At 38.4% G+C, this 25229-nt stretch overlaps 1 protein-coding gene across 5 annotated transcripts in view; it reads left to right on the forward strand.

Annotated features, from left to right (window-relative positions):
• The window catches only part of Sorcs1 (sortilin related VPS10 domain containing receptor 1), a 497305-nt gene that overhangs the window by 411405 nt on the left and 60671 nt on the right, over nt 1-25229 (forward strand). For all 5 annotated transcript variants that reach the window (XM_048338294.1, XM_048338297.1, XM_048338296.1 and 2 more), the window contains exons 14-18: nt 176-283; nt 1739-1856; nt 3353-3483; nt 6719-6832; nt 18130-18301. In XM_048338294.1, coding sequence (XP_048194251.1) covers nt 176-283; nt 1739-1856; nt 3353-3483; nt 6719-6832; nt 18130-18301 — 643 coding nt within the window. The remainder of the gene's footprint in view (nt 1-175; nt 284-1738; nt 1857-3352; nt 3484-6718; nt 6833-18129; nt 18302-25229) is intronic.

Consider the following 25229-nt stretch of genomic DNA (forward strand, 5'->3'; position numbering starts at 1 on the left):
AAGGTGCTTCAGTTAAATATGTCAGTCTATGAGTTCAATGAAAGACTCCCTTTGACAATGCCCTTATAAAGTGTACTCTTCCCACCCCACCCTCATTGTTGAATATAATTTCCTAGAAATGACTTTTTTTTCTTCATTTGAGATGTGATGACTCTTATTTTTATGCCTGTATTAGGTTGAGTTTTGATGAAGGGAGAACTTGGAGCAAATATAGCTTCACTTCTATCCCACTTTTTGTGGATGGGGTTCTGGGTGAGCCTGGAGAAGAAACTCTAATCATGACGTAAGTGAAATTCCATGCTGGATGTCAGTCTTTATAGGAGAGAGTAAACCCAGAAAGTTGCTCTGTGGTCAAGCTGGTTTGATTTACTTTTGTTAACTTTGAGCTCATTAGCAAAATCTATACATCCCACTAGGAGAGACCCCATGAAAGAGAAAAGAAAGTCATGGGTAACTATATTTGGTAGTGACACTCTGATGATTGTTAAGAGACCCAGACTGAGGGGGTGGAGAAGAAGGACTATATACTTTTCTTTCTATATACAATAAACTTAACCAAATTACAAAGAAATATTTCAATAGAAAATCAAGCTGTGCATTTAAAACTTTAATAATAAGGAAAGAATCTCAGGTGTATAAGAATAATTTACCTTTCAGTCAGTATACAGCAACTGGCCAAAGCCTCACCAAGAATTTTATTCTTCACAGGTTTTTAATCTAATTAGGAGGCATTTTAGGGAAACCTTGAGAACAACTTGTTCTTCTGAAATTGCATTTACACTCTTTCTTATCTATGAAGTGATGATTATTAATTTGCAAAGGCTTGATTAATGGCTTGGTTTTCTATAGGTTAAAAAACATGGGCTTTCAATTTGAAATGTAAGACTGTAATATTCCATCCTGTAGAAAACTTGTTGCTGAAAACAGGAAATGAAAGTTCTGAAGCACCTCAATCCTATCATCCACAAAATGTCAAAATTAAAGTAAAAGTAAATAATTGGTACTTTTCTGAACTCCTTTCTTTTATTTTTATTTTTATTTTTGCAGTGGTAATAAACAGCAACTAAGTAACCTGCTTGTTACATTATTTGCTTTTGTTATTTGTAATATGAAGGCTTCAAAAGAATATGCTTATATAAATGACTGCTTTGCAGTTCTTATTTTATCCACACCTAGGAATGGTCATTCAAAAAGCCACATTAAATATCCAAGTTGACTAACTGCTTACCTCTTCTGCCCATTTGCCAAGGACTAGAGGGAAGGTAAAACTATACAGAAACTATAGGAACCAAGGAGTCTGAAAATACATCTTAGATCACCTGCAATGTGATTGTTTCATTCTTTTTCTTTTTGACTCAAGAGCCCACTTGTGGTACAATACACAAAATGGTGGTAGAATCTAAATGAATGTGGTAGAATATGTGTGTGTGTGTGTGTGTGTGTGTGTGTGTGTTTGAGTCAAACACAGTAAAGTCTGTCTGAAGTAGTTATTAGTCACCTGACTACTGTGTTTTCAAAAATTCTGTGATTGCAGGATGCTTGCAGCCTCATCTGCAACATGGAAAACTAGTAACCATGCCCTTCTCTTAATTGTGTTCTAAAGATTGAACTTAACAATTTGTGTCTTGGGCTTAGCATTACTGCATCATGCTCATGGAAAAACTCAACCAACACAGCGGTTGCTCACATTGTAGTCTGTATTGTCACTGAAAATATTTATCAACCATGTACCCTGTAGAGTGTTTGGACACTTCAGCCACCGCTCTGAATGGCAGCTGGTCAAGGTGGATTACAAATCCATCTTCGATAGACGGTGTGCGGAAGAAGACTACAGACCTTGGCAGTTACACAGCCAGGTAAGGAGCTAGAGAACTGAAACTGGGCCCTGGGCAGGAGGTAGGGGAACGTGGGGGAAAAAGTTCCTTCTTAAGCCTCAGGAACTAGAGTTCTCTAGAGTCCTGTGTCCATTTCATTATTTCTTACATACTTCATGTTCCACAACAGTGAACAAACTCAACATTTATTTCTTGTGGTGAAATGATTTCTGTTTATTACGATACTGTGATATAACGAGATAAAATTCAAATGTGCTTGGCTTACACTTACAACTCAAAATGAAATGCCAACTCAGCGCTGAGATCCAAACATAAATTATATGAACATGTTGTTATAGATGCATAATGTGGGCAGGGTGAGGAAAAGATCTTCAGTTTCATCTAAAAGTGCCAACAGAGGTGAGGCACAAAATAAAAATTAATGCTGATGGGCAGCACCAAAAGAGTCCTTCATTTCCCCATTGCCTTGATTCCCAGGAACACACAGGACCCCATGCCTTCCCCAGGTATACTTGCAAGACTAGGATGTACGAGGGGAATTGCTGGTAGAAAACCAGGCCTGTATCCTGGCCTTTCAATATTTTAGCTCATACCAGATCATGATGCTAGAATGACAGAGTTCTTTTCTGATTTCCCAAAGCAGAAATAATTCTGCAGGTAATTACTCAAAGGTTATGGTAGAAGTTCTTGCTGCAAAGTCATCTCCATATTTGGGTAGTGAAACATTCCAAACTCAGACAAGGTAACATACTTCCATGTGCACGTGCAATAAACCCAATTGAAATGTGTTTCCTCAAGAAAAGTAGTGAATAGTAGACCTAATAGAATTCTGCCTCAGTCTTTCAGGAACACAAAAGGAGCTCTGACTGACAGTGAGCATTGCATCAGCTAGAAACTCCCACTCTGTTCAGAGGCTCAACAATAAAATTGCCATTCATGTACATTGCTTCTATTTCCCCTTTTGGGATGCATAAGCACTGTGATAGTCAAAGCTTTTATTTATTTCATGGGATGAGACTGGATTTAGCTCTTTTGCTTGTCTGTCTTGGAGATGAAAATGAAACCCATGCTGTAAACCTGTGTAGGCAGAGACAAAATAGATGCTTATATTTCTTAGAGATACTGCTCTTTCGTATGTCTACTAATGACCAACTGGATATATCTTTTGTTATATGGGAATTTAACTTAATTGCTATAACTTTCCTCACAATCTACTAGTTACTGGGTATCTTACTCATCTACATTTTCTTCACAGAATTGAGCCTCTCTTGGGCAAATAAAAGTTTTATTAATACATAGGCGCTCAGGATGTGTTACTAGATAAATTGCAAATGCTTCTTTAGGTTTATAGCTCTTTCCATAGTAGAAATCAGAAAGAAAATGTTGTGAGCACTAAGCAAGCTCTTCACATCCATAGTACAATAAAGACTGAATATCTCCCCTAATTTGCCCTGATTGGAAGCAAAGAAACTCTTAATCTGCATGCTTGACTGTGTGTGGTGCTTGTTTTCTTATAGGGAGAAGCATGCATAATGGGAGCCAAAAGAATATATAAGAAGAGAAAATCTGAGCGGAAGTGTATGCAAGGAAAATACGCAGGAGCTATGGAGTCGGAGCCCTGTGTCTGTACTGAGGCAGATTTTGATTGGTGAGCTTGTACAGCTTTCCTGTAAAGTTATTCAGTATACCACATCCACAAACCTAAGCTTGATGGAAGCTTAGATTTGAAAAATTAACAACATGCATAGAGCTTAGTGGCAAATTCATGCTTTTTGTAAAATTATCACATAGAGGACATTGTGATTTTCTAGCTATGTGCATGTATGCATGGCAAAACAGGAAATTTCTTTGGATTTAAAGAGGATTCAAGAGATTCCTGGTAATTATCTTCATATAGTTGATAAATTCTGAGAGTGAAAAGAGAACACTATCCTTTCTTGGCTGCTTTGAACAGCAACTCTGAAAACAATAATTGGCTTCTTTGGGAGCAAACATATTTATGCTCTAGATAAAACCTTTCTAGCATCCAGGAACCTCCGTAAGGAACATTGATCTTATAAAGCATTTTGTTCTCCATTCTTAAAAGTTTTGAATTGGTGAACTGCTGACTGTGGCTTAGGAGAGCAAAAAACAACACCCATGGACTTGTTAAGTATGGATTCGATAGGGTGGAGTTATGGATGCTTTGTCTTTGTGAACACTGAGGTAAAGTTAGTTTAAACTGGAGAAGTAATGAGACATTGGGAGTTTTCTAGAGCGCTGTAGAATTCTTCTGGGAACATTGGATAAGCAGAAAGCTAGTTTATGGGGCCACCAATGCCATTGCTCAGTGTTTGCTGTTCAGCTGAGGGGTATGAGCTATTGATGTAAACTATAATCATTCTTTTAGTAACTTCCATCACACTTTCGATTACATTTTCCTTCATATATATATATCTATGTATATGGTATATATAATTTTACATATATATATAGAGAGAGTGCAGTTTCTAAAGATGTATGCCAGCATTAAACAAGGGTGAACAAATAAAACAGTGGTAATCACTAGACAGTATATGGAAAATTAACTGTACATTTTGTGGGTGGGGACAAGAGGGAAAGTGAGGGAAGAGGAGACATGGCTCAAAAAGAAATGTACTCATTACTCATTACCTGATTCATGTAACTGTAACCCCTCTCTCTATAATCTTTACAATAACAATGTTTTTTTAAAGTTCTGATTGCTGATACTTGAGGGAAAAAAAAACAATTGAGTCTTGGACCTGTGCAAGAAGTAGTTATTTCTTAGCAAATTATTCCTAGTTGTGCAGCAATTGCAAGTCATGTATCTGATCATCAGAATGTCAGTGTTTGAGCTCAGATAGAGTTTACATATATGTCTCATCCTTTAGGTAAAGCTTTTCTCTAATGGTAATATATTAGAGATGTTCTGTAGGGAAAAAATGGTGAGAAGGCCTGGAAAATTTGGATGCCAGCCATGGGACCAATAATCAATAGCTTCTCCCATTTTGAAGGGTGTGACAAATCTGGAACTAGTTTGTCTTTTGTTGGGCTCAGCCAAAGGGCACTAGATCTGCCCCTATATTGGAGTTCACCGGTGACTGCACCACCCAGGACTTCTGTTTCAGTAATGTGATGTTACTGCAATGATAAACATTTCATCTGTTTGATCCTTCAGGACTGACTCCCTAAAATCTATTCACAGGAACAGTTACCAAGGAGCTTTCAGTCATCCGTTGCTTCCCACATTTTTGAAGCCTGGCTGCTTCTCCATCTTGCCCTCTCTACACAGAGAATATGCAAAGCAAATCAGCATGTAACAGTTGGTTTAGCTTTGCCTTTGTGAAACAAGTTATCTTCTTGCAGAGCACAGATTTACTGTCTGGTAGAAATCCTAAACAAAGGTGAATGAAGGTATCTGAATGAATATCTTGGTTTCACCTGAAACATTTTCTTTTTGGGGGTTGATCTTTGCAAGGTTTTGAAATAAGCCAGAATTGTGGTTGTCTTTCTTTTTCCTTTTCCAAGTGTAAACTAGTCCACAGCAGAGGGAACATGGAATAAGGAAAGTGTTTTAGGCTTCTCTACTCCCCAATCCTCTACCTCCCTGTCTTGGCTCAGTTCTTGCATTCATTTGTGTTTGGAATCTGCTACTTATCCTACCAGCTGACTTGTATTCTAAGGAATAAAATGAATCATAAACAAAACTATTATAAGGTTTTCTTTTCAAATGAAATGTTTGTGACTGCATGATTTCTAAAAGTCTTTTAGAAAAAGATTCACCATGACCTTGTTGCCTTTCTACCTGTGGCTGGGGTTTTGAATGTAGCATAATAAAAGGTGTTGTCATGCACTATCCCTCTTTGCCTGGCTCCCTGGAAATTGCCGCTGGTGACCTTGCCCATCATTCTGCAGCATTTTTAAAATGAACACTGAGTGTTCTGGAAGCAGCAGCTCTGAAGTCTTCCTACCCATGCTGTGTTGAACCAGCTCCAAATTCAGCTGGTATGTGCAGAATTTTAAGTACCAGCTGCCTAGTGACCCACCCCTAAGCTGAACCCATCTTTCCCTTCCTACATACTGTATGCCAGCACCATACCTCCATTACACAGATGGGCCAATTCATACTAATGCTCACTGATCGCTGCCTGCAAGTTGTTTGTGCATGTGGAGGTGCAATTTGTTGTCATTCTCTGTGCTCAGTTTTATCTCCCAGAAGCCAAGAACATGGGGCTGCTCACAGGCCCCTGGAAGCAAGAGTGAGAGGAGGCTTCAGAAAGAAGTCTTTGACTAGTTCCAGAGCAGAAAGAGGATTTAAAGTAGTATGTCCCAACTGGCAGTACTGACTCCCTAGGACCGACTTTACCTTAGGGAAATGCTCCAGACGTGCCAGAAGGACATGTCCCTTTTGGCTGTCACTTGTAAGCATATGGCTTGTGCACACGAAGCCCTGGCTCAGCTCTCCCTCTGTGGCAGATCCAGATGTCTTGGAAGAGCATCCCAAAGGCATCACTCATAATGAGGCATGGACCACACGTGGCTATGTTCAACTGTGTTTTCAGAGTCGTCCATAAAACTTGAACTTCCATCATTGCCTCTTTTTAACTTGTAACCAATACTGTGTATCTTTCCGATGATGAAACAATGCCCCCCCCCTTTTTAGCTCACAGCATTTCTATGAACTTTCTGATTCTGTATGGTATTTTCATGGTCCTTAGGTGTCTATTAAAGAATGTCCAAGTTTCAAGAAGACATTGATTCAGAGAATGCTTGTGACTTGACTGATAGGAGTAGAAATTGGGTGTGGTCTAACCCAGACTCACTTTGAATAGTTTTGCTATGTACTGAAAGGTTTCTCCTGACTTGTTCTTTCTCTCCAACAGTGACTATGGCTATGAGAGACACAGCAATGGACAGTGTCTCCCAGCCTTTTGGTTCAATCCATCTTCTCTGTCAAAGGATTGCAGTTTGGGACAGAGCTACCTCAACAGTACAGGGTGAGTTCTTGGAGCAGTGCTGTTGAAAGTCATCTTGTGCTTTACTGACAAAATACTTCTGTTCAGAGTTGAGTTTATTTCACCATTTGAGTGCATTTGAGTTTATGTGCTGTGATAATTCAGCATTGTTTAGCATTAATAGTGCAAATGCATCTAAAAGAAGGACTGTATCCCAAATAGAGGAATGAGGAAAGTTCCCTGATAAAGAAGACAGTGATAATATAACTACATACATTTCTGGGTTTTTTTTTTTTTTTTTTTGGCCAGTCCTGGGGCTTGGACTCAGGGCCTGAGCACTGTCCCTGGCTTCTTTTTGCTCAAGGCTAGCACTCTGCCACTTGAGGCACAGTGCAAATTCTGGCCGTTTTCTGTATATGTGGTGCTGGGGAATCCAACCCAGGGCCTCATGTATATGAGGCAAGCACTCTTGACACTAGGCCATATCCCCAGCTCCTACATTTCTGTTTTTTTGATAACTTATATTTCTGAATTATTTAATTGTATGAAGTTACCTTTTACTTTCACAGCAACCTTTGGAGGAAAGATGACTAAATTGTTTACACATACTTTTTAATGTTTTATAGAAAATATAGTCAATAAAGGAGCCCACTGGTTTTCAGGAGTACCTGAAACCTGCTACACTTTCCATTTATGTCCAGTTCTGGATATATTGAGAGCATGTATTCTGATATGTATAGATATGTGATCAACTCCTGAAATTTAATCAAGTATTCCAGGACATGGGGAGAAATACAATATTATTTACCTATCATCTCAGAAAACATTCCATCCTGTTGTGCAAATGCTACATGGTGTTGCCACAAATGTAAGTGATATTTGTGGACATGGAAATGGTGTTCAGAATTTATATGGTTTCTGATTCAAACAAATTATCTGTAAGAAGCTATTTCTGAGTGATTAAGGGATAGGGAGCATATATTAGTTCAGGTGATATACAATTAGGGCTCTCAGACAGAACATAAGGCATAGATAGATGACAGATAGATAGATAGATAGATAGATAGATAGATAGATAGATAGATATGAATATATATAGAGAGAGATGAAGTGAATTATTATAAAGAATTGGCTTATTTGCTTATGAAAGCAGACAAACTTCAAGTACTAACAATTAAGGCAAAATCCTGTAGACCTCATGATGTTAATGTTTAGCTCTTGACTATGTCTACAGACCCCAAACTCAGAGAGCTAATAATATAGTTGAAATAATATGAAGAAAGCTGAAGATCCAGGAAGAACTGATGTTTCAATTCAAGTGTGAAGGAAGGAAAATATGCCAAAGTCCCTATTTGAGTGCTATCAGGCATACAAATTTTCTTGGGAGATTATCAAGCTATCACACATTTTGTTCTATTTAACCTTTCTGTTTATTGGGTTATTCCCACTATGTGAGGGAAGGCCTAAATACAGCTGCATCCTTACTTGTTGCTTGTGAGCTCCACAAACTAGAGAGTCATTGGAATAAACTGCCATCGTCTTTAAAATAAAATGACAGTCAATTCTTTCATGGCAAGGGAAGGGAAGAAGCAGAACTCTTCCAAATTAATAGGCAAGGAAAGGAGTTTTCAGGTACAAAGAACAATGAGATGACCCTGGAGACAAGGCCACCCTGGCTGTATTCTCGGGGATAAACCAGATACCATGGCCCACAGTGGTCAGTAGCCAACTTGTACTGTGAATTTCTAGAGTGCCAACTCTAGCCCACCCATGGGCACCTAATGCTTAAGCAATAGTACAGAACCTGTATTCACCTCAGGGCTGGGGATCTGTGCAGAGATGAAGCACCAGTGTCAGGATGGCCCAGAAGTGGGTGCCTGCCCTCATGGTGCTCCTTAGGGTCCCTACTTCCCTGAGCCTGGCGAACATATAGGCAACACATAGATTTGCTGAACTAAGGCTAATGTCAGTTAAAGCGCAAACTTCCCAGCCTCATCGTTCTGGGGGTTTAGTGGGAAGCACACAGGAAAACCTTTCTTCCTTTTACTCACTTGTTTTTGTTTGTTAATGATGTACCATATACACGGTAGTATTTGCTTCTACAGTCAGTTTAGAATTGTGTGTTCTCATGTTCATCCACTTCACCATGATGAAAAATTTCTAGCACGGGCTATGATTATGCTCTGTAGACATGTTAATCTTAGGATGTGCAAACATTAAAAAAAATCAATTTCAGGGTGCAGATGTGAGTGGATTCACAATTATTGTTGCCATCATGGGCTAGGACTTGGAAGAGAGTGCTAGAATAGGAAGTGAAAAATATTCCACCCCTTGTCTTCCGCCTTTTCCCCATAAACTAGCGGTGACATAGTTTCCCAATGCCCATACCTGGACCAGTATGTGAGCAAAGACTGCCTGTTTCCCACTGTCGTCCCCGCCCCCTCACTCCCTGCTCTCACAGCTATCAAAAGTCCAGATGAAAGTCACAGAGAAGGAGAGTGTGTTTCATGACTCTTAAGGCTTGAGAGGGAAACACAATTCATATATTTTGTTAGAAATGAAACAAATAAGGATATCCAATCTAACATTTGCCAGTTAATGTTACCTTTAGCAACTATTTTTTTGAGGCTGAGTTTCTTAACCCATAAAAATGTTGCTATTTGCCTTGAGGGTGTGATTAAATGTGATGCTGAATAGAAAGTATGTCACACCAATGCCTAGGATATAGTTACATGGTTATTACTTTATAAAATACAAATGCCCTCAGTAGTTATCATCACAGTGCTTCTCAAGAGTGGAAAGAAAAAGTAAGGGGAAAACATCCTTTTAGTTTGAATCTGTAAGTCTAGACATGAACTTGAAGCATAATGGTCACTTCCATTTTGATATCTCTGTCATATTTGATCTCATCCTATCTTTCCTCATCTATAAAACAGAAATAATAACCTCATAATTGGAAAGGGATGTACTCCCCCTGTTCTAAAACACATGTCATTCCACTCAGGTCAGGTATCTTGCTTACCTAATGACTGAACATGTCCCTTTTCCTCAAATAAAATGAAAACAGTATTCATTTGTATGTTTTATTGCATGTGAATGGTAAAGTAACCCCACATTCCATCCTCTTGGGTTCTCCAGCCCAGCTTATAAATATCTCAAGTTACACAAACACATATACACACTCCTTTAGTTATACTTACGTCTGGTTAGATTATGTTCATCTTGCCAGAGAGCCAGGAAACGGGCTGTGACTATTATTTAATGTGTCTAATTAGTGAGCACATTGCTTGTTTTGTGCCACAGTGAATGAATCTGTAAATTTAAAATAAAACAGGCATTGGGGTAGTTTAGTCTTAGAAAATAATATCATCTTCTCAAGGGACAAATGCTTTTGTGCTGCTTAAGATACAGTTATTTCCAAATGTATTTAAAGAGGCATTCTTAGAGTTCCTTTGCAGGAGTCATTAATTCCTCATGGAAGAAGGTTAAAAGACAAGTCTTATTATTCCTTGGGGTTAGTTTCTTAATATAAAATGGGGCTATTTAGACCAAAAGCACAAGTTTTTTTTGTTTACAGATTTTTAATAGCAAAAATAAAATGCATGTATGCATTCTAACAACGTAGTATTTCCTCTATAGTTAACAGTTGCCGTGTTTTAAAATAGCTTTTTATAAATACATTCCTCTCTCCACCAGCCCCAGAAACAAAGACTCTCTCTCTGTAACCTACCTTTCCTTTGAAATGGCAATTTCTAGAATCTTTGGGGGCTGCAAGTCCTTTATAGGGACCCCATTCCAGACACCCCGGGGTGATTTTGATGTCACACTTGTTCTCCACTCAGTGGCATTCGTCAGGATGAATCAAGAAGAATCATTGGCCCTAACAGTGGTGCCCGTGTTTAAAGTCCACAGGAAGGAAATCACTTGCCTTATTTACAGACAAATCATGGCAGGGGCTGGTGTTGCTGCCTTCTAGCCAAGAATCGTGCAGCCTTACAGCAGACACATCCTAATTGTTGCAATGAAGTTGACTCTTAAATGAGGTCTTCCATCTTTTGCTGCACTGGCTGAGAGGTTGGGAAATGAAGATGATGCATACACCTGTCATGTCTGGAGCCCCACTTGCTCACGTGGCTCTTTCTACCCAAGTCAAGAACACCGATTCCCATGTAGGTGCTGTAACCATGGTAGGATTTTTTGGGTTGCAGGTGTACAAAAAGAAAAGTGTCTTTATATAACTTAGCTGGATGAGCTGACTCCCACTGGATTCTGTGAGCCAGCCACATGATATTTTATGTCAAGTCATTTAGTTAAGTGTGACCATATGTCCCATTTCATCAAGCTAGTGTTCAAAATGAAGTCCTGTTCCATTTACTATTCACACTAAACCACTTGTTCTCCCATCCCATTTATGCAAGACAAGCATTATTGCATCCACCCGGTCCTGGTCTTCTTTATCATGTGAGCTGCCTCTTTCTTAGGGTCTGTCTAATTCTGTTTGAGGGAAAAAGTCCAGGGAGCTGTTGCTTGGAGAGAAAATCCTAGAAAACCTGCTTAGAAAACCCGATTCTTTCTGAGTGCTGCTGTTATGACTGCTACAGAACATTACTGTTGATTTGTGGGCACATTACCCTCTGAGCATATCTTGTCACATGGGATACCAATTAAAGCATAAATGACAATCTTTTAGCTTCATGTTACTAATGATAAAGAGTCCCCAGGGGTTCGTGGATAGCCAGCCACCAGTGAGATATGTCAGTCTGGATGTCAGGGTATAATTCCTTTTTACTGAGGAGAAGGAAATCTCATACTCCCACTCCTCACCCACAAACCTACATACTGCTATCCTGGAGGCAGTTTCTCCAGTGGTGGAACAATCTATTTCTGGTCTACTTGTTAAGTTGTGTTACTGTAGGCCTGATCTCTGATATCATACAGCTATAGCTCTATCAGGGAGTACACATGAGCATCCACATGCATTACTGTTTTCCCTTGTACTTCTGCAATGCTGAGGTGTATGTCTTAGATAGACACTGTGCTAGAACTGGCCTACTTCTCTGTCTCTAAAGCTTGCTCCATGTACTGCTTCAGGAAGTCCAGTGTCATTATGAACAAATAAGTCAACATACATTCCCTCAAAAGTAAAGGCAAATAGTACAATCAAATAAATGAAACTTAAAAACAAACATTTTACATGGAGACAAGTGACATTGATATGCATGTGATATAACAAAGCTTATAATTCTGGTTCTATCTTGGCCTCTACATGTGATAACCACTCTGAATTTAAAAAAAAAATCAAATGCACAGAGAAACGTGATTTCGAATGGATTTTTAAAAGACAACTCATACTGTAACAGAAAGGAAACACATCTGACATTGGATGAAGAGCACTACCAAGAGAAGAAAAGTAGTGTTCAGAATGAATAGAGTTCACACAGTATATTGAGCAATGGGAAGAGCTGAAGCCAGAAAAATGTATGGATACCAATCATAGACTTCATTTGAAACCTCCCCAATCACATAGGACATTCTGAATGATTTTCAGGAAGGGATTTATTTGATTGAATTTGATCTTAATCCATCTTGGCAATAATGAAGCTTCCATTTCAGGTGAATAGTTAATATTTAATACATAATTTCTTACTTTCAATATTTCAATACTGAAATGATGCACCATGGTTTGTGCTAATCCTTTTTAAAAATATATCATCTCCTTTAGTCCTTTTGGGAATGTTAATAAAAATATTGTATACTTATCTGTACATGTAATATATTCATATATTTGAGAGGTTAGGTAAATTGTACAAGTTTATATTCATGAGAGCTTGAACTTAAACCCAGACAATTTGTTTTCACAAAACTAGTTTTAGCCTCTGCAAGATAGAATTGCCAGGGGAACTGAAAACAAAATCTGAATAATAACTGGAATTCTCGATTAAATTAGAACTCCTAGGGACAAAGTATTTGTTGTCCATGTTTTAAAACTTCCCTCAAGTGATTCAAAAGGTCATACAAAAATAGGATTGTTGGATTGAATTCAGTGTTGGAGAGATAAGCAAAATGTCTCTTCATTACAGCGTTTTTCCCAATGGCCAAAATATAAAATGAACCCAAGGGTCCACAAATAAAAAAGTTGGACAGTACACCATAGAATTCTACAGTCTTAAAAAAAAATCTCTGTGTTTCATGACACCATGAATGACAAAAGATTATTCTAAGTGAAATAATGCATGCTGAAAAAGACAAACACTAGATCATCTCATTTATATGGGGAATCTCCACGAAAATTTATAGAAATAAAAGGACTCCTAGAAGCCAAGAGGTGAGTCAAGAAGCAGTGAAAGAGTGAATGTTGATTGAAGGATAAAAAATGTTTAGTTACAGTAGAGGAATAAGTGATAGTAATCATGTATGGTCCACCCCTGGAGGGCTCCAAGCAGATTCCCACCCCCACCCCCCCACCCCCCCGGCTAAAACTGGGACCAGTACCTTCATTACATAGGTAACTGATATACCTGGAGGCAGCCACCTCCTCTCATCTGGCCACACCTCCCAGCCCTTGCCCTAGATAAGGTGGAGGTGTTGGGGGGGGATGTCACCCCTTCTCTCCGGCCATGCATCATCTCCGCCACAGGCCAGCAATTTGGGAATCAACTTTTCTCTCCTGTCTGAATACCACGTGGTGTTCTCCTTTATTGGCAGTTTCCTACTTTAATAAACCTTATAATGGAGATTGCAGTAATACAGAATATATTTAAATTTTTACTTAAAAGTGCATTGTGTTGACTGTAATTGTAGCTACTCAGGAAGCTGAGCTCTGAAGATTGTGGTTTGAAGCCAGCCCAGACAGTCAATGAGACTCAAAAAAGGTGCAAGTACAGCTGTGGTCCAGTGATAGAGCACCAGCCTTGAGCAAAAAAGCTCAGGGACAGAGTGCTCAGGCTCTGATTTCAAGCCCCAGAACTGGCGTACACACACACACACACACACACACACACACACACACACACACACACACACACACACATACACACACACACACACACATTGTTTACACTCCAAAAAGAAAAGATGGATATGGTAATTACTTTGTCTTTGTATAATATCTCAAAAGATCAAAATATCACATTATATTCTACATGTATTATTATTTAGCGATTGAGAAACATTTAAAGGGCAAAGTTACAACCTATTGATCAAAGGCAACAATGATAACTTCATATGCAATCAAGGATCATAAACATCTGTATCCCAACAAATACCCCAAACTCACAAAGGCAAATAATAATAAAAAACCTGGTAAATGGGAAAATCACAGAATATGAAGACTTTTAATGCTTCTTTCACAAAGAAAAAAGCGCAATTCATCTTTTTTAAGACTGCCCAGCAGAACAAAAGCCAAATCAAAGAAGTGGATAAAAAGTAGTAAAGGTGGCAAAAGCTTATTGAGATAGGGAAGAAGAACAGAGCGGCAATCAGATTGTTGGAGTAATAAGGCACTTTCTACTGATGAGCTGTAGGTAATATCAAAAGCACATTTGCAGAATGTTTCCCTTTCTGTAATTGTGGGAAGACTCCCTTGCCATTACAAAGCAGTTTTCTTCTTGGCAGATTGAAGAATGCTTTACCAACTAAATGCATCCCAGTAATATTCAGAGCTTGGGTCCAACATAATCCTACATTGCCCTTCTTATTACAGAGGTAGCAGTGCCATTTAATAAGATATTAAATGCATTATTCATTTATGTAACTCAGACCCAGGGACAGCTGCTGAGATGAAAATAGAACCATTCTGTAATGCCGAAATCAGGTGTGTGCTTACTTGAGTACATTAACTCTGTGTTTTTGTACAATTTTCTTCTAAATTTCAGAGACAGGTCTGGTAAGGCTAATGTGATGACATTTTAGTCCACAAAATAAAATGGCTGCAGAATGGTTTTTAAAAGGAAAAGAAAAGGAAAGCCATCACCAACAGTCTTTCCTGTGGCAGATTCCAGGGGGAGAGATTTGCGCTTGGTATTTAAGCAGAATTGTACTGCTGCAGGACACAAGAAAGCCTGAGGTGATGATTGGCCTGAACAGTGGCACTGAGAAGGCTGTTCTGAGGCTGGTGATGGCAGTGGTAATGGCGAGCCCAGGCTTCTATGGCTGTCCAACAGGACAGAGCCATGGGTGTGCTTGGATGCCAAGTGATTAAACATTACGACTTGCCTTTTATTTGCACAGTGTCTCACATCCAAAACCTGAGAGCACTCTCTGAAGCACAGCTCCACTCCCTGAGCTGCTGTCATTATTCTGGAGGGCATGGCTAGCCATTTTCTTGCTACCATGGCGAGTACCAGAGTCCTACCGTTGTCCAATGTCTGCACCTTGTTTTTGTTTTTGTGTTGTGATGGTTGAGGATGGGATTTTGCTCTCTCCTCTCTTCTGCCTGCAATATTTTCTCTTTCAATCAGCCTACTCTAAAATGACTTTTTATGATATCACATTCTTAATGCATAGACCTGGGCAATGACCAATCAGAATGGGCAAGGATCTTCATGCTGGAGCAGGATTGTGGATGTGCCCTGATGGGCTAGGTGTGAGCTCCTTGGTTGGCAGGTGTAGCAATTAGATGAGGAGAAATGAGGTCATTGGGTAAGATGCTTGGAATGGTTCAATTAGTGGTGATAGTCAACTGCTCTGTAACTATTTCAACATTGAAGCTTATACAGGTCATACATTACCATGATACAGCATGGACTTCTTGATTCCTAGCCTGGCATCTGTAGAGCACTCCTTTGTGCTCTTGAGAGATTTGTTAATATTATATGTCAACTTCTTTACTCTGTATATTGGGAATAATTGCAATATGTTTCTTATGAGGGCATGTATAAAATAAGTTCAGACATTCATGTTAAGAACTTAGTGCTGTGAGTAAAATACAGAAAATACTCTCTAGACTTGCATTTTTTACTGCTTTACTACCATAAAGACTCACTTTCAAAAGCATTAAAAAGAATGATTGGGCTGGAGTAGACTGTGTTTATTGAGAAAGTAAAATGACTAGCATGGGGAAGGCTTTATGTGAAGAATCAGGGGATTTACCACTTATCCTGACATCATTTGGAAGCTATGAAAGTTATAAGTGGGGGGAGAGGAAATGACAATGTTATCACAAAAAGATAATGAGTTACATTTCATGAGCACTTCTTAAATGATAAGACAATTTAAGTAGTCTGTCCACATTAACCCACTTCATCCTTTTACCTGCCCTCATAGCTGAATGGATATTAATGATTAGCCTTGTATTAATCAATAGTATTCAATACACGTGGGCATACAGTACCTTGTTTGACTTTTCAACCCTATTTTTTTAGTCAATCTTGAAACTTAGCAATAGAGTAAAGAACATGGACTAGAGTTAACTTCAATGGATTTGAAAAATACCTGGAGGACAAATCCAATCCACTGCCAGTGTCATAAATAGAACTTTATGGAAACATAAAGTTCTGGTTTTATAAGTATGTATCAATAGCCTAGAAACTCTGATTTATGCCTATAATCTTTAATTACTCAGGAAGCTGGGATCGGAGGATCAAAATTTGAAGCCAGTACAGGCACACAAATCTAACAGACTTATGTCCAATTAGCCAGCAAAAAATTGGAAACAAACAAATTTTAAAAAGGTATTGTCTATGATCTTTCATGGCACATGAATAAGACTGATTTGTCATGGCAAAGACCAAATAATTTGCCTAAACTTTTACTGTCTGGGCCTTTTTATTAAAAGTTTGTCCAGCTCTGTTTCATAATAGTGGAAAGTAATAGCTTTAATTGTAACCAACATGATCTCTACCATTTCTCTAGGCAAGTGGATTGGAGAAATATAATATATAGATATAGATATATGAGGTGCTTATTCCAAACCCTAACTGAACCTCAAAATTCTTTATTTTTTTGTTGGTAATAGGATTGAACTCAGGGCCTTGGGCTCACCAACTATTTCAGCCATGATTCACTCCTCAAAATTCTTGAAGGTTGGTTATAAATTTATAATTTAACATTATTGATAAATTCTCCAAGGCAAATTATTTGCAAAAGAAAAGTTATTTCTTCCTATTAATGCTAAAACAAAGATCAAGGGCAGAGAGAATTTACTCATTTCGAAAAGAAAATGGAAGTCTCTTTAATGTAGGGTTTCAATAGTTTCATTAACATAGCTTTTCATGAAATAATGAGTAGAAACGCAAATTCAGCCAACTTACTATAATAGCATTCCAAGTTACCTTTTCTTTCTCTGAGCTACAAATATTCTTGCTATAGACACAGTAGTTCTCCAATATTCATAGATTCACAAACCACAATAACAGTTAGCCGTGGCAAATTGCAGCCTGAAAATATACTTAAGTGGAAATTTTCAGAAGTGAATGATTCATGCGTGGGAAGTGGAATTCCATTGTGCATTGTGAGAGAAGGGTCTGACTTCTCTACCTCACAATGCTTAGGCCATTCTCCTAGATTCATCTCAACACAGGGGCATGATGTCACAGGAAGGTTGAATACAATAAAATATTTTGAGATAGATGACAATCATGTTAAGTTCTCTTACAGAATATTCTTGTAATTATCCTCTTATATATTATCACAATTTATCTCTCATTGTGCTAATTTGTATATTAAGTTTCCTTGTAGGCATACATGGGTAGGAAACACAGCAACTGCAGGGTCTCAGAACCTCTTCCTGTGGGCAACAGGGGACTCCTTCCTTACTCATTCTCATCTTTAATTAGGTGTTATTTGAATTATTGCCTCAAAAATCCAAGTCTTTTCAACTGAATTACTAACTTTATGAAGATAAGGATGGAAAATTTACTTCTATGTATTTTCCTGGAGGTCCCAAATGGAGAAATTGTCAATTGATTAATTAAACAAATAAAGTGATTCTATTGAAATGCTAGCCATAATCTTCCAAGGAATGTGAAAAACAGGTTGTTATTCATGTCCTCAGTGCAAAGCAAGAGGTCAAGTTAAACACAAACAAACAAAAACAAAAACAAAAAGTTGCTAAGTAGCCAAACACTTGTGGTTTCAACCTATAATCCTAGCTACTCAGGAGCCTGAGATTTGAATGATCAAAGTCTGTTCAGAAAAGTGCATGAGACCATTTGAGAAATAACCAGCAAAAGGCTGACTGGGGTCATTGCTCAAATGCTAGAATTTTAGCTGAGCAATCAACTTGAGCAAGATCAAGGCCCTGAGTTCAAACCCTGGTGCTGAAGAAACAACAACAGAAACTTGATAGAAACCTGCAACTAGAATGACCTTGTTCATGACTTGAACTTTTCTCCTCTTAGATACAGGAAGGTAGTGTCCAATAACTGCACTGACGGAGTGAGAGAGCAGTATACCGCCAAGCCACAGAAGTGTCCCGGGAAGGCTCCTCGTGGGCTCCGAATCATCACTGCTGATGGGAAGCTGACCGCAGAGCAGGGGCACAACGTCACGCTCATGGTGCAATTGGAAGAGGTAAGGGCTTATTTCTTCACCTTTCTTGCTTTCTTGGCACAGAGAATATTTATTTTCCTCTGATAAATCATGACTTTGGTTACATATCCCTTGTAATGTTCCCCATTTGATATGCAACTATTTTTGCCTTTTTTTTCAACTTGCAAGTTCATGTTTTCTGTTATCATTGTGCCTTCACTGACCTTTTTCAAATTCCTTTCATTTTAATGCAAGTTGCAATTCACTTCATTCCTTATTTTCCCAGTGATCTCTTTGAACTGGATGTGGCCTTATTGTTACATTTTAGCAAAAAAAAATTTCCCCAGAGTGCATTCATGGTATTTCCAGAGTAATTTCACGCACATATATATTCACCTAACCTAAAAGATGTGAATAATTTTGTCCTCTCTTAGCCTGACAATTTATTTTTTCATTACTAAAGGCAACTTGCTGGTGGAATATACAGCTCTAAGACCAATGTAAACACAGCTGGGTATAATATCTTTGACATTTCAGAACATGTATCTTGGTTTACTTCAGCAATATCATCTTATTGATCAATTGTTATTTTCCAAATTATGGTTGACTGAAATCTCTGATTATCTAGACGGTGGATTAGAATGGCAAAGGCAATCTTGTCATCTTATAAATGGGAATGATGTGGTCTCTAGAAAGAAAGCATACCACTGAATTATGTGTTATTGAACCAGGCAATCCTAACTCCAGCTATATTTTCTGGGTGACTGAAATACAGCCAGCACTCTACTAGAGTTTATGAGAGCTAATACCAGCTTCTTAGAGGCAGAAATAGGACTACAAAAGTTCAAGGCCAGTCCAGTAAAAAGTTACTGAGATCTTATCTCACTATAGTGGTTTATGCCTATTTTCTCAGTGACTCAGATAATGGAGGTATGAAGATTATTCTGAGGTCAGACTGAGCAAAGGATAAAGTTATCTGATAAACCAACCAAAAGCAAAAGGATTAGAGATGATTCAAGTGGTAGAGCACTTGCATGGACTTGGGTTAAATCCCTAGGACACAAAAATAAAATAAAAGAACAATTAATAATGACACCAGGATTTAAACTGTATATCGTTAACTTCCTATTATGTATTTTGATATCTAGTAGCTCTCAATCATTTTTATACATTTTTATTATCTTTAAGTAGTTCTCCAAAGGAGTTGCCATTTAACAAGTTTATGAATATAGTGTCTCTTGATCAATTTTGCCCCATTCAACATTCTCACCCATCCCTCTCTCCCCCACTCACTCTTCTTAATTTTGTGGGATATACATTGAATTTTCTCTCTCTTCTCCTCTTCATTTGTCTACCATTTTCCCCTTGAACCGTCTCTATCCCTTTTGAGCATCCACTTCATGTTGTTTATTTTATGGCATTTTGAGTTTGCCTTTTAAAGGAATTACACTGAGATCTCCCTTGAATCTCTATATTCCAGATAATATAATTGAATATACTTTGATAACACCCAACCTATTTACTTGTAAGTTTATAAGCTAAATCTAGCTTCCAGATGTAAGAGAAACTATGCATCGTCTGTCTCACTGGGCCTGCCTTATTTCACTTAACATAATTTTTCCAAGTCTTTCCATTTCTTTACAAATGGTACAATATTCTTTCCAATGGATGAGTAAAATCCATTGTGTGAATGAACCAACTCCACTTGCAATAGTCTAAAAAAAATACCTAAGAATTAACTTAACCAAGGATGTGAAGGACCTCTACAGTGAAAACTATAAAAACTTGAAGAAGTAACAAAAGACAATTTAAAGAAGTGGAAAGAGCTTTCATACTCCTGGATTGGCAGAGTTAACATCATGAAAATGGCTATACTGTTTAAAGCAATCTACAAATTCAATGCAATACCCATTGAAACTCAACATCATTTTGCAATGAGATGGAGACCACATTCCAAAAGTTCATATAGAACCATAAAAAGGCCCCAAATTGTAAAAATTATCCTTAGCAGGAAAAATAGTGACAGACGTATAGCAATACCAAACTTCAGACTCTACTGCAGAGCTATTGTGAGGAAAACAGCTCTCAGGTTTTAGCATGCGTAAGAACCAACTGAAACACATGTTAAAGTGTTTTATGAGGTCAAAGCCTCAACGATTCTAATTCAGTGTGTTGGGTTGCTGTCCAAGGGTATTCATTTCTTACACACTCACAGGTTGTACATTGTGCTTCAAGGAAAACAAACAGAAAGCAAAACCAAGGTCAATAGCAAGGAGAGAAGGAAATCAGAAACCCCAGAGTTTAGCTTGAGAAGAAAAGATTAACTGATTAGGATTTCTTTGTCATGTTGGATCAAAAGTAATAGTATTTAATTTTTTAAATTCTAGATTAATCCCTTTAGCCAAGTAGTAATTCCTCTAAATCCTAAGATTCTAAAAAATTCTTTAGATGAAACTACAAAGATGTAAAGTCAATGTAGACCAATTGGAATTATTCATGTTTCACTTAAATAAACTGTGGGGCATTCTGCCTCAGGGTATGACAAATTTGCTTGCAGCCATCCAATTATATAAGAGAGTGAAATGGGAGTGAGGGAGAATGAGAACAAGGGGGTGGGAGGAAGGAGGAAAAGGAGGAGGTAGAGGAAACTGTCAAGAAGATTGGGAAGCCAAAATTCTCTGAGGAAATGGAAAATGAATCAGGATGAGTCCTACTTTTGATGCTGAAATTTTCCACTAGAACGTTGCCAATTCATATGTCATATCACATATTAGATTCACATTTTAAATTCCTAGGGGAACACCAGGCAGGAAGCATTGAACAGACACGAGAAGCAAAACACAGAACAAGTATAGAAACATAAGGGATGATACACAATGATGAAATGTGCCCATATAAATTTTATTATTACAATCCTGGCAGAGAGAAAGGGAGATTGGGAGCAGAAGCATTTCAGAAGAGATCATGGCTAACAATTTTCTAAGACTGATGGAAGATATCAATATATCAAGTTCAAAAGAATGAACAGACTCCAATAAAGACACACATAAAAGGAAACCAATCTTCTGTATCATATGCTAAGTTCCAAAGTATAAAAGCGAAGAGAACTTTTAAAGATAGCATGGAAGATCAACGTGCTTGTGGCTTGTACCTATAGACCTGGTTGCTTGGAAATCAGAGAGTAGGAGAATCACAGTTCCAGATCAGCCTAGGCATAAAAGTCTCTGAGATTCCATCTCCACTGAGGTATGCCAGATGTCTGTTATCCTGGCAATGATGAGAAACATACAGCAGGCGAATGGCTCATGGGGAAGAAGTGGGACTTTAATCAGCATGACTCTGTGGTAGAGCACCTAAGTAGCAAAAGCAAAGTCCTGACTTTAAACCTGAATACCATCACCAATAGCATTGTTAATATATAAATCCATTAAATGGCTCATGAGCAGAAAAGCATGCATGAACTGTACAAATCAATAAGAAAAAATGCAGGAAACTCAATGGAAAGTGCATATGTGACTTAAATAAGGATGTCCCAAAGAGAGTAAGGAAATAAGCCATAACTGAAAAAATGTTCAACATCCCTATATCAGTCAGTGCAAGTTCAAACTACAAGAAAGTATTACTGAGTATGATCATAAGATTTCTATTTTAAAAGGCTAGTTATATCAAGTGTTGTAGAGAAATTGGAGCAATGGCAGTGCGTCACTAGGAGGTGCTGTTTGGAGTGAGTGGGACTGCTTCCTTAGGGGTCTTTGTGATATGAATACTGTAGCTGTGTCTACACACAACCTGGAGCCTGTCACTGTCCTCTACAAGGGTTGCACAGTAGCCTTTTCTCTCATGGTTTCAAAGCATTCAATAAACAGTCCCAGAAATAAGCTCTCAATTTTAAGTAACAATTAATACTGCATATTATCATCATTGTTCTAGTTTATTATTAGCCATTGCTGTTTATTGTTTTTGAGCCTAATTTATAAATTCAAGATTGTATGCATAGGAACAAGCACAGTATGTACAAAACACATATAGATGGTGTGTGTGTGTGTGTGTGTGTGTGTGTGCGTATGTTTAAAACATACATGAGATATAAAAAACATAGATGATAGAAAAGTAAGTGATAGGTAGGTAGGTAGATTATGGTTTCTATATATTGTTTCATGCATACTTTGGAAGTCTGAGATGTTTCCCCTTTTCTTGAGGAAGACTACTGTACTCATCTTAATTTCATGTGCATATATACCAGAATGTATGTAAAATAGTATGTACCAGTATCTACAAGATTCCTATACGAGAAACAGCTTGCTCATAGATAATGAAATATTTGTAGTCTACCGCAATGAGAGAGAACAAACTGAAGTTACGTATGAAAACTTAACAAAGAATCCTATCTCCAGTGTTGAGCTAAAGAAATCAGATTAAACTTATTGCATGACTCCATTTAATTAAACTACAAAAACAAGCAAAGCTCATTCATCGTGAGAAAGGTTCAAATAACTCTTACCTCTGGAGGCAGAGTGGCAGAGAAAAAATATACTGGTGATTTGCAGTTATTTGATGTGGTGGTTAATATACATGTTCACTTAGTAAAAACAAAAGCCTATGCTGGTTAATAAATATGTTCACTTAGTAAAAACAAAAGCATATATTTAATTATTTTTATATTTTAAAAGTGTATTTCATTCAGCACAGAACACAACATCTTAGAAATTCACCTAAGACATACAATTTCCTCTTTAGGTCTTTGGGAGAAAAGAAATAAACGAATAAAAGTCTTCCTTGAACTATTAGGAAAAGATTAATTTTCAAGGTTATTCTTTTCCCAGAAACATAAGGATATTAGTTATGACATTCAAAAGAATCTTCTCCTTTGAAGTGGCAGATGTTGATGCTGAAGCAGAATTTACTTTGTCATTCCATTTCCAATGACAAGAGAGTGCTGAATTCTGAAGTAGGAAGTTTCTGTTTCAGGCAGCCCCGACCATTGCACGAATGATGGAGAACACAGGTGAGGGCCAGAGGCCAGGCTCCCAGCTGTTCCAGTTTGCTTTCCTTGTAAGCAAGTGCATCAGACATCTCATACTGAGCAAAATGATGAGGGGACAGATTGGGGAAAGCTGGTTCTTAGATGCATAAATTCATGCCTTTTGGGCTCAAGAAGGGAAAAAAAAAAGTTATCAAGTCAGTTTGTTCCACAAGCGTGGGCAGAATTTCAACAGCAGGAATGAAATGGGCTGCCTTCTGCTAGCAGACATGGCCCCTGGACAATCTGGCCTCCTTGTGTGGAGTGTTGGAGTTGAGATGACCACACTGGAATCAGGAGGCCCTGTGGACCTCACACGGACTTGTGAGAGTGTGTGGAACCATTCCCAGAATTGGTGCACTGATGACCTGTTTGTTAAGCTCCAGACCTCACGTGTAGATATGGGTGAGGCATGCAATGCCCAATGAGGAATAAGGGGAAAGACACATCTCTGAGTGGCTGGGAAGCACTGATGGTAAGACAATAACAAAAGCCAAGAGAGCCAGCATGTCTTGAGCATTGGCTGTTGTGGTTTGTCAGCACTTTCCCCACACCATCTCACTTAAGTCTCCTTAGCAACCTTATGCCAACAACTGTGTTCACTGTGGCCATTTCAGAGAAAACAAAACTGAGGCCCGGAAAGCAAAGTAACTGAGCAGAGTGCACACAGCTAAATAGTGCAGTCAGGAGTCAAGGGAGAGCTTTGTAATATCTCACTTTGCTATGGTATTAGAAGGAAACATCTGGGCTGGGAATATGGCCTAGTGGCAAGAGCGCTTGTCTCGTATACATGAAGCCCTGGGTTTGATTCCCCAGCACCACATATATACAAAATGGCCAGAAGTGGCGCTGTGGCAAGTGGCAGAGTGCTAGCCTTGAGCTAAAAGAAGCCAGGGACAGTGCTCAGGCCCTGAGTCCAAGCCCAAGGACTGGCAAAAAAAAAAAAAAAAAAAAAAAAGAAGAAGAAGGAAACATCTATGCGAGTGCTTTGTGTAGTTTGTAAGTACCTGTAGAAAGCCTTGGTTGAAGGCAGATAAGAAGAGCAGGAAGAAAAGCCAGAGTTATCTATTCCCAAACTAGTTTGATGTACTGTTGCTTCTATGCTTCTAGACACTAGTGAGCAAGTCTAATAAAAATTTCCTTCCGTCTTTTCTTAGAAAGTTCATGGCTTTGATTGACTCATTGGAAAACATATAAGCAAGGAGTGATTCTGAATACTTTTGTGGGTGTCCCCCTTTTTAAGAAACTGTACTTTTTATCAAATGCCTGCTGTGTATCTCATACTGTTCTCTCTATCCCAAAGAACATTGCAGAACATAGGATCCAAATGCAAGGCTGTGGAGTTTAGAATCCATGTGCAGTATTCACTAACATTTAAATTAAATGTCAACCAAAAAGAAGAACAAAAAAATCTTGTTGATGTCCCACTACATAGAGACTCACTGAGCTATCTTTATTTCCTCAGCTATTTGCATAGAAACTACTCTACGTAAGGTTCACCTTCTGTACACATCACCTGAGTCATTGAAGTAATCAAATACCTTCCTAAACAGTTACGTATATTTGATCAATTATTTGTTATTTAACACAGTTTGCTAAATGTCAGTTTAGTTTGCAAGAATACATGCTTTGAACAAACTAGGACCTTTGATAGATTTGCTGTACTGCTCCATATAAAAAGTATCTAACCACATGACATCAAAAGCACTAAAAGGGGCTGGAAATATGGCCTAGTGGCAAGAGTGCTTGCCTCCTACACATGAAGCTCTTGGTTCCCCAGCACCACATATATGGAAAACAGCCAGAAGGGGTGCTGTGGCTTAGGTGGCAGAGTGCTAGCCTTGAGCGGGAAGAAGCCAGGGACGGTGCTCAGGCCCTGAGTCCAAGGCCCAGGACTGGCCAAAAAAAAAAGCACTAAAAACACAGAACAAAAACCCTGATTATTTTTAT

This window comes from Perognathus longimembris, chromosome 2 (genome assembly GCF_023159225.1).
Source record: "Perognathus longimembris pacificus isolate PPM17 chromosome 2, ASM2315922v1, whole genome shotgun sequence".
NCBI classification, from domain to species: Eukaryota; Metazoa; Chordata; class Mammalia; order Rodentia; family Heteromyidae; genus Perognathus; species Perognathus longimembris.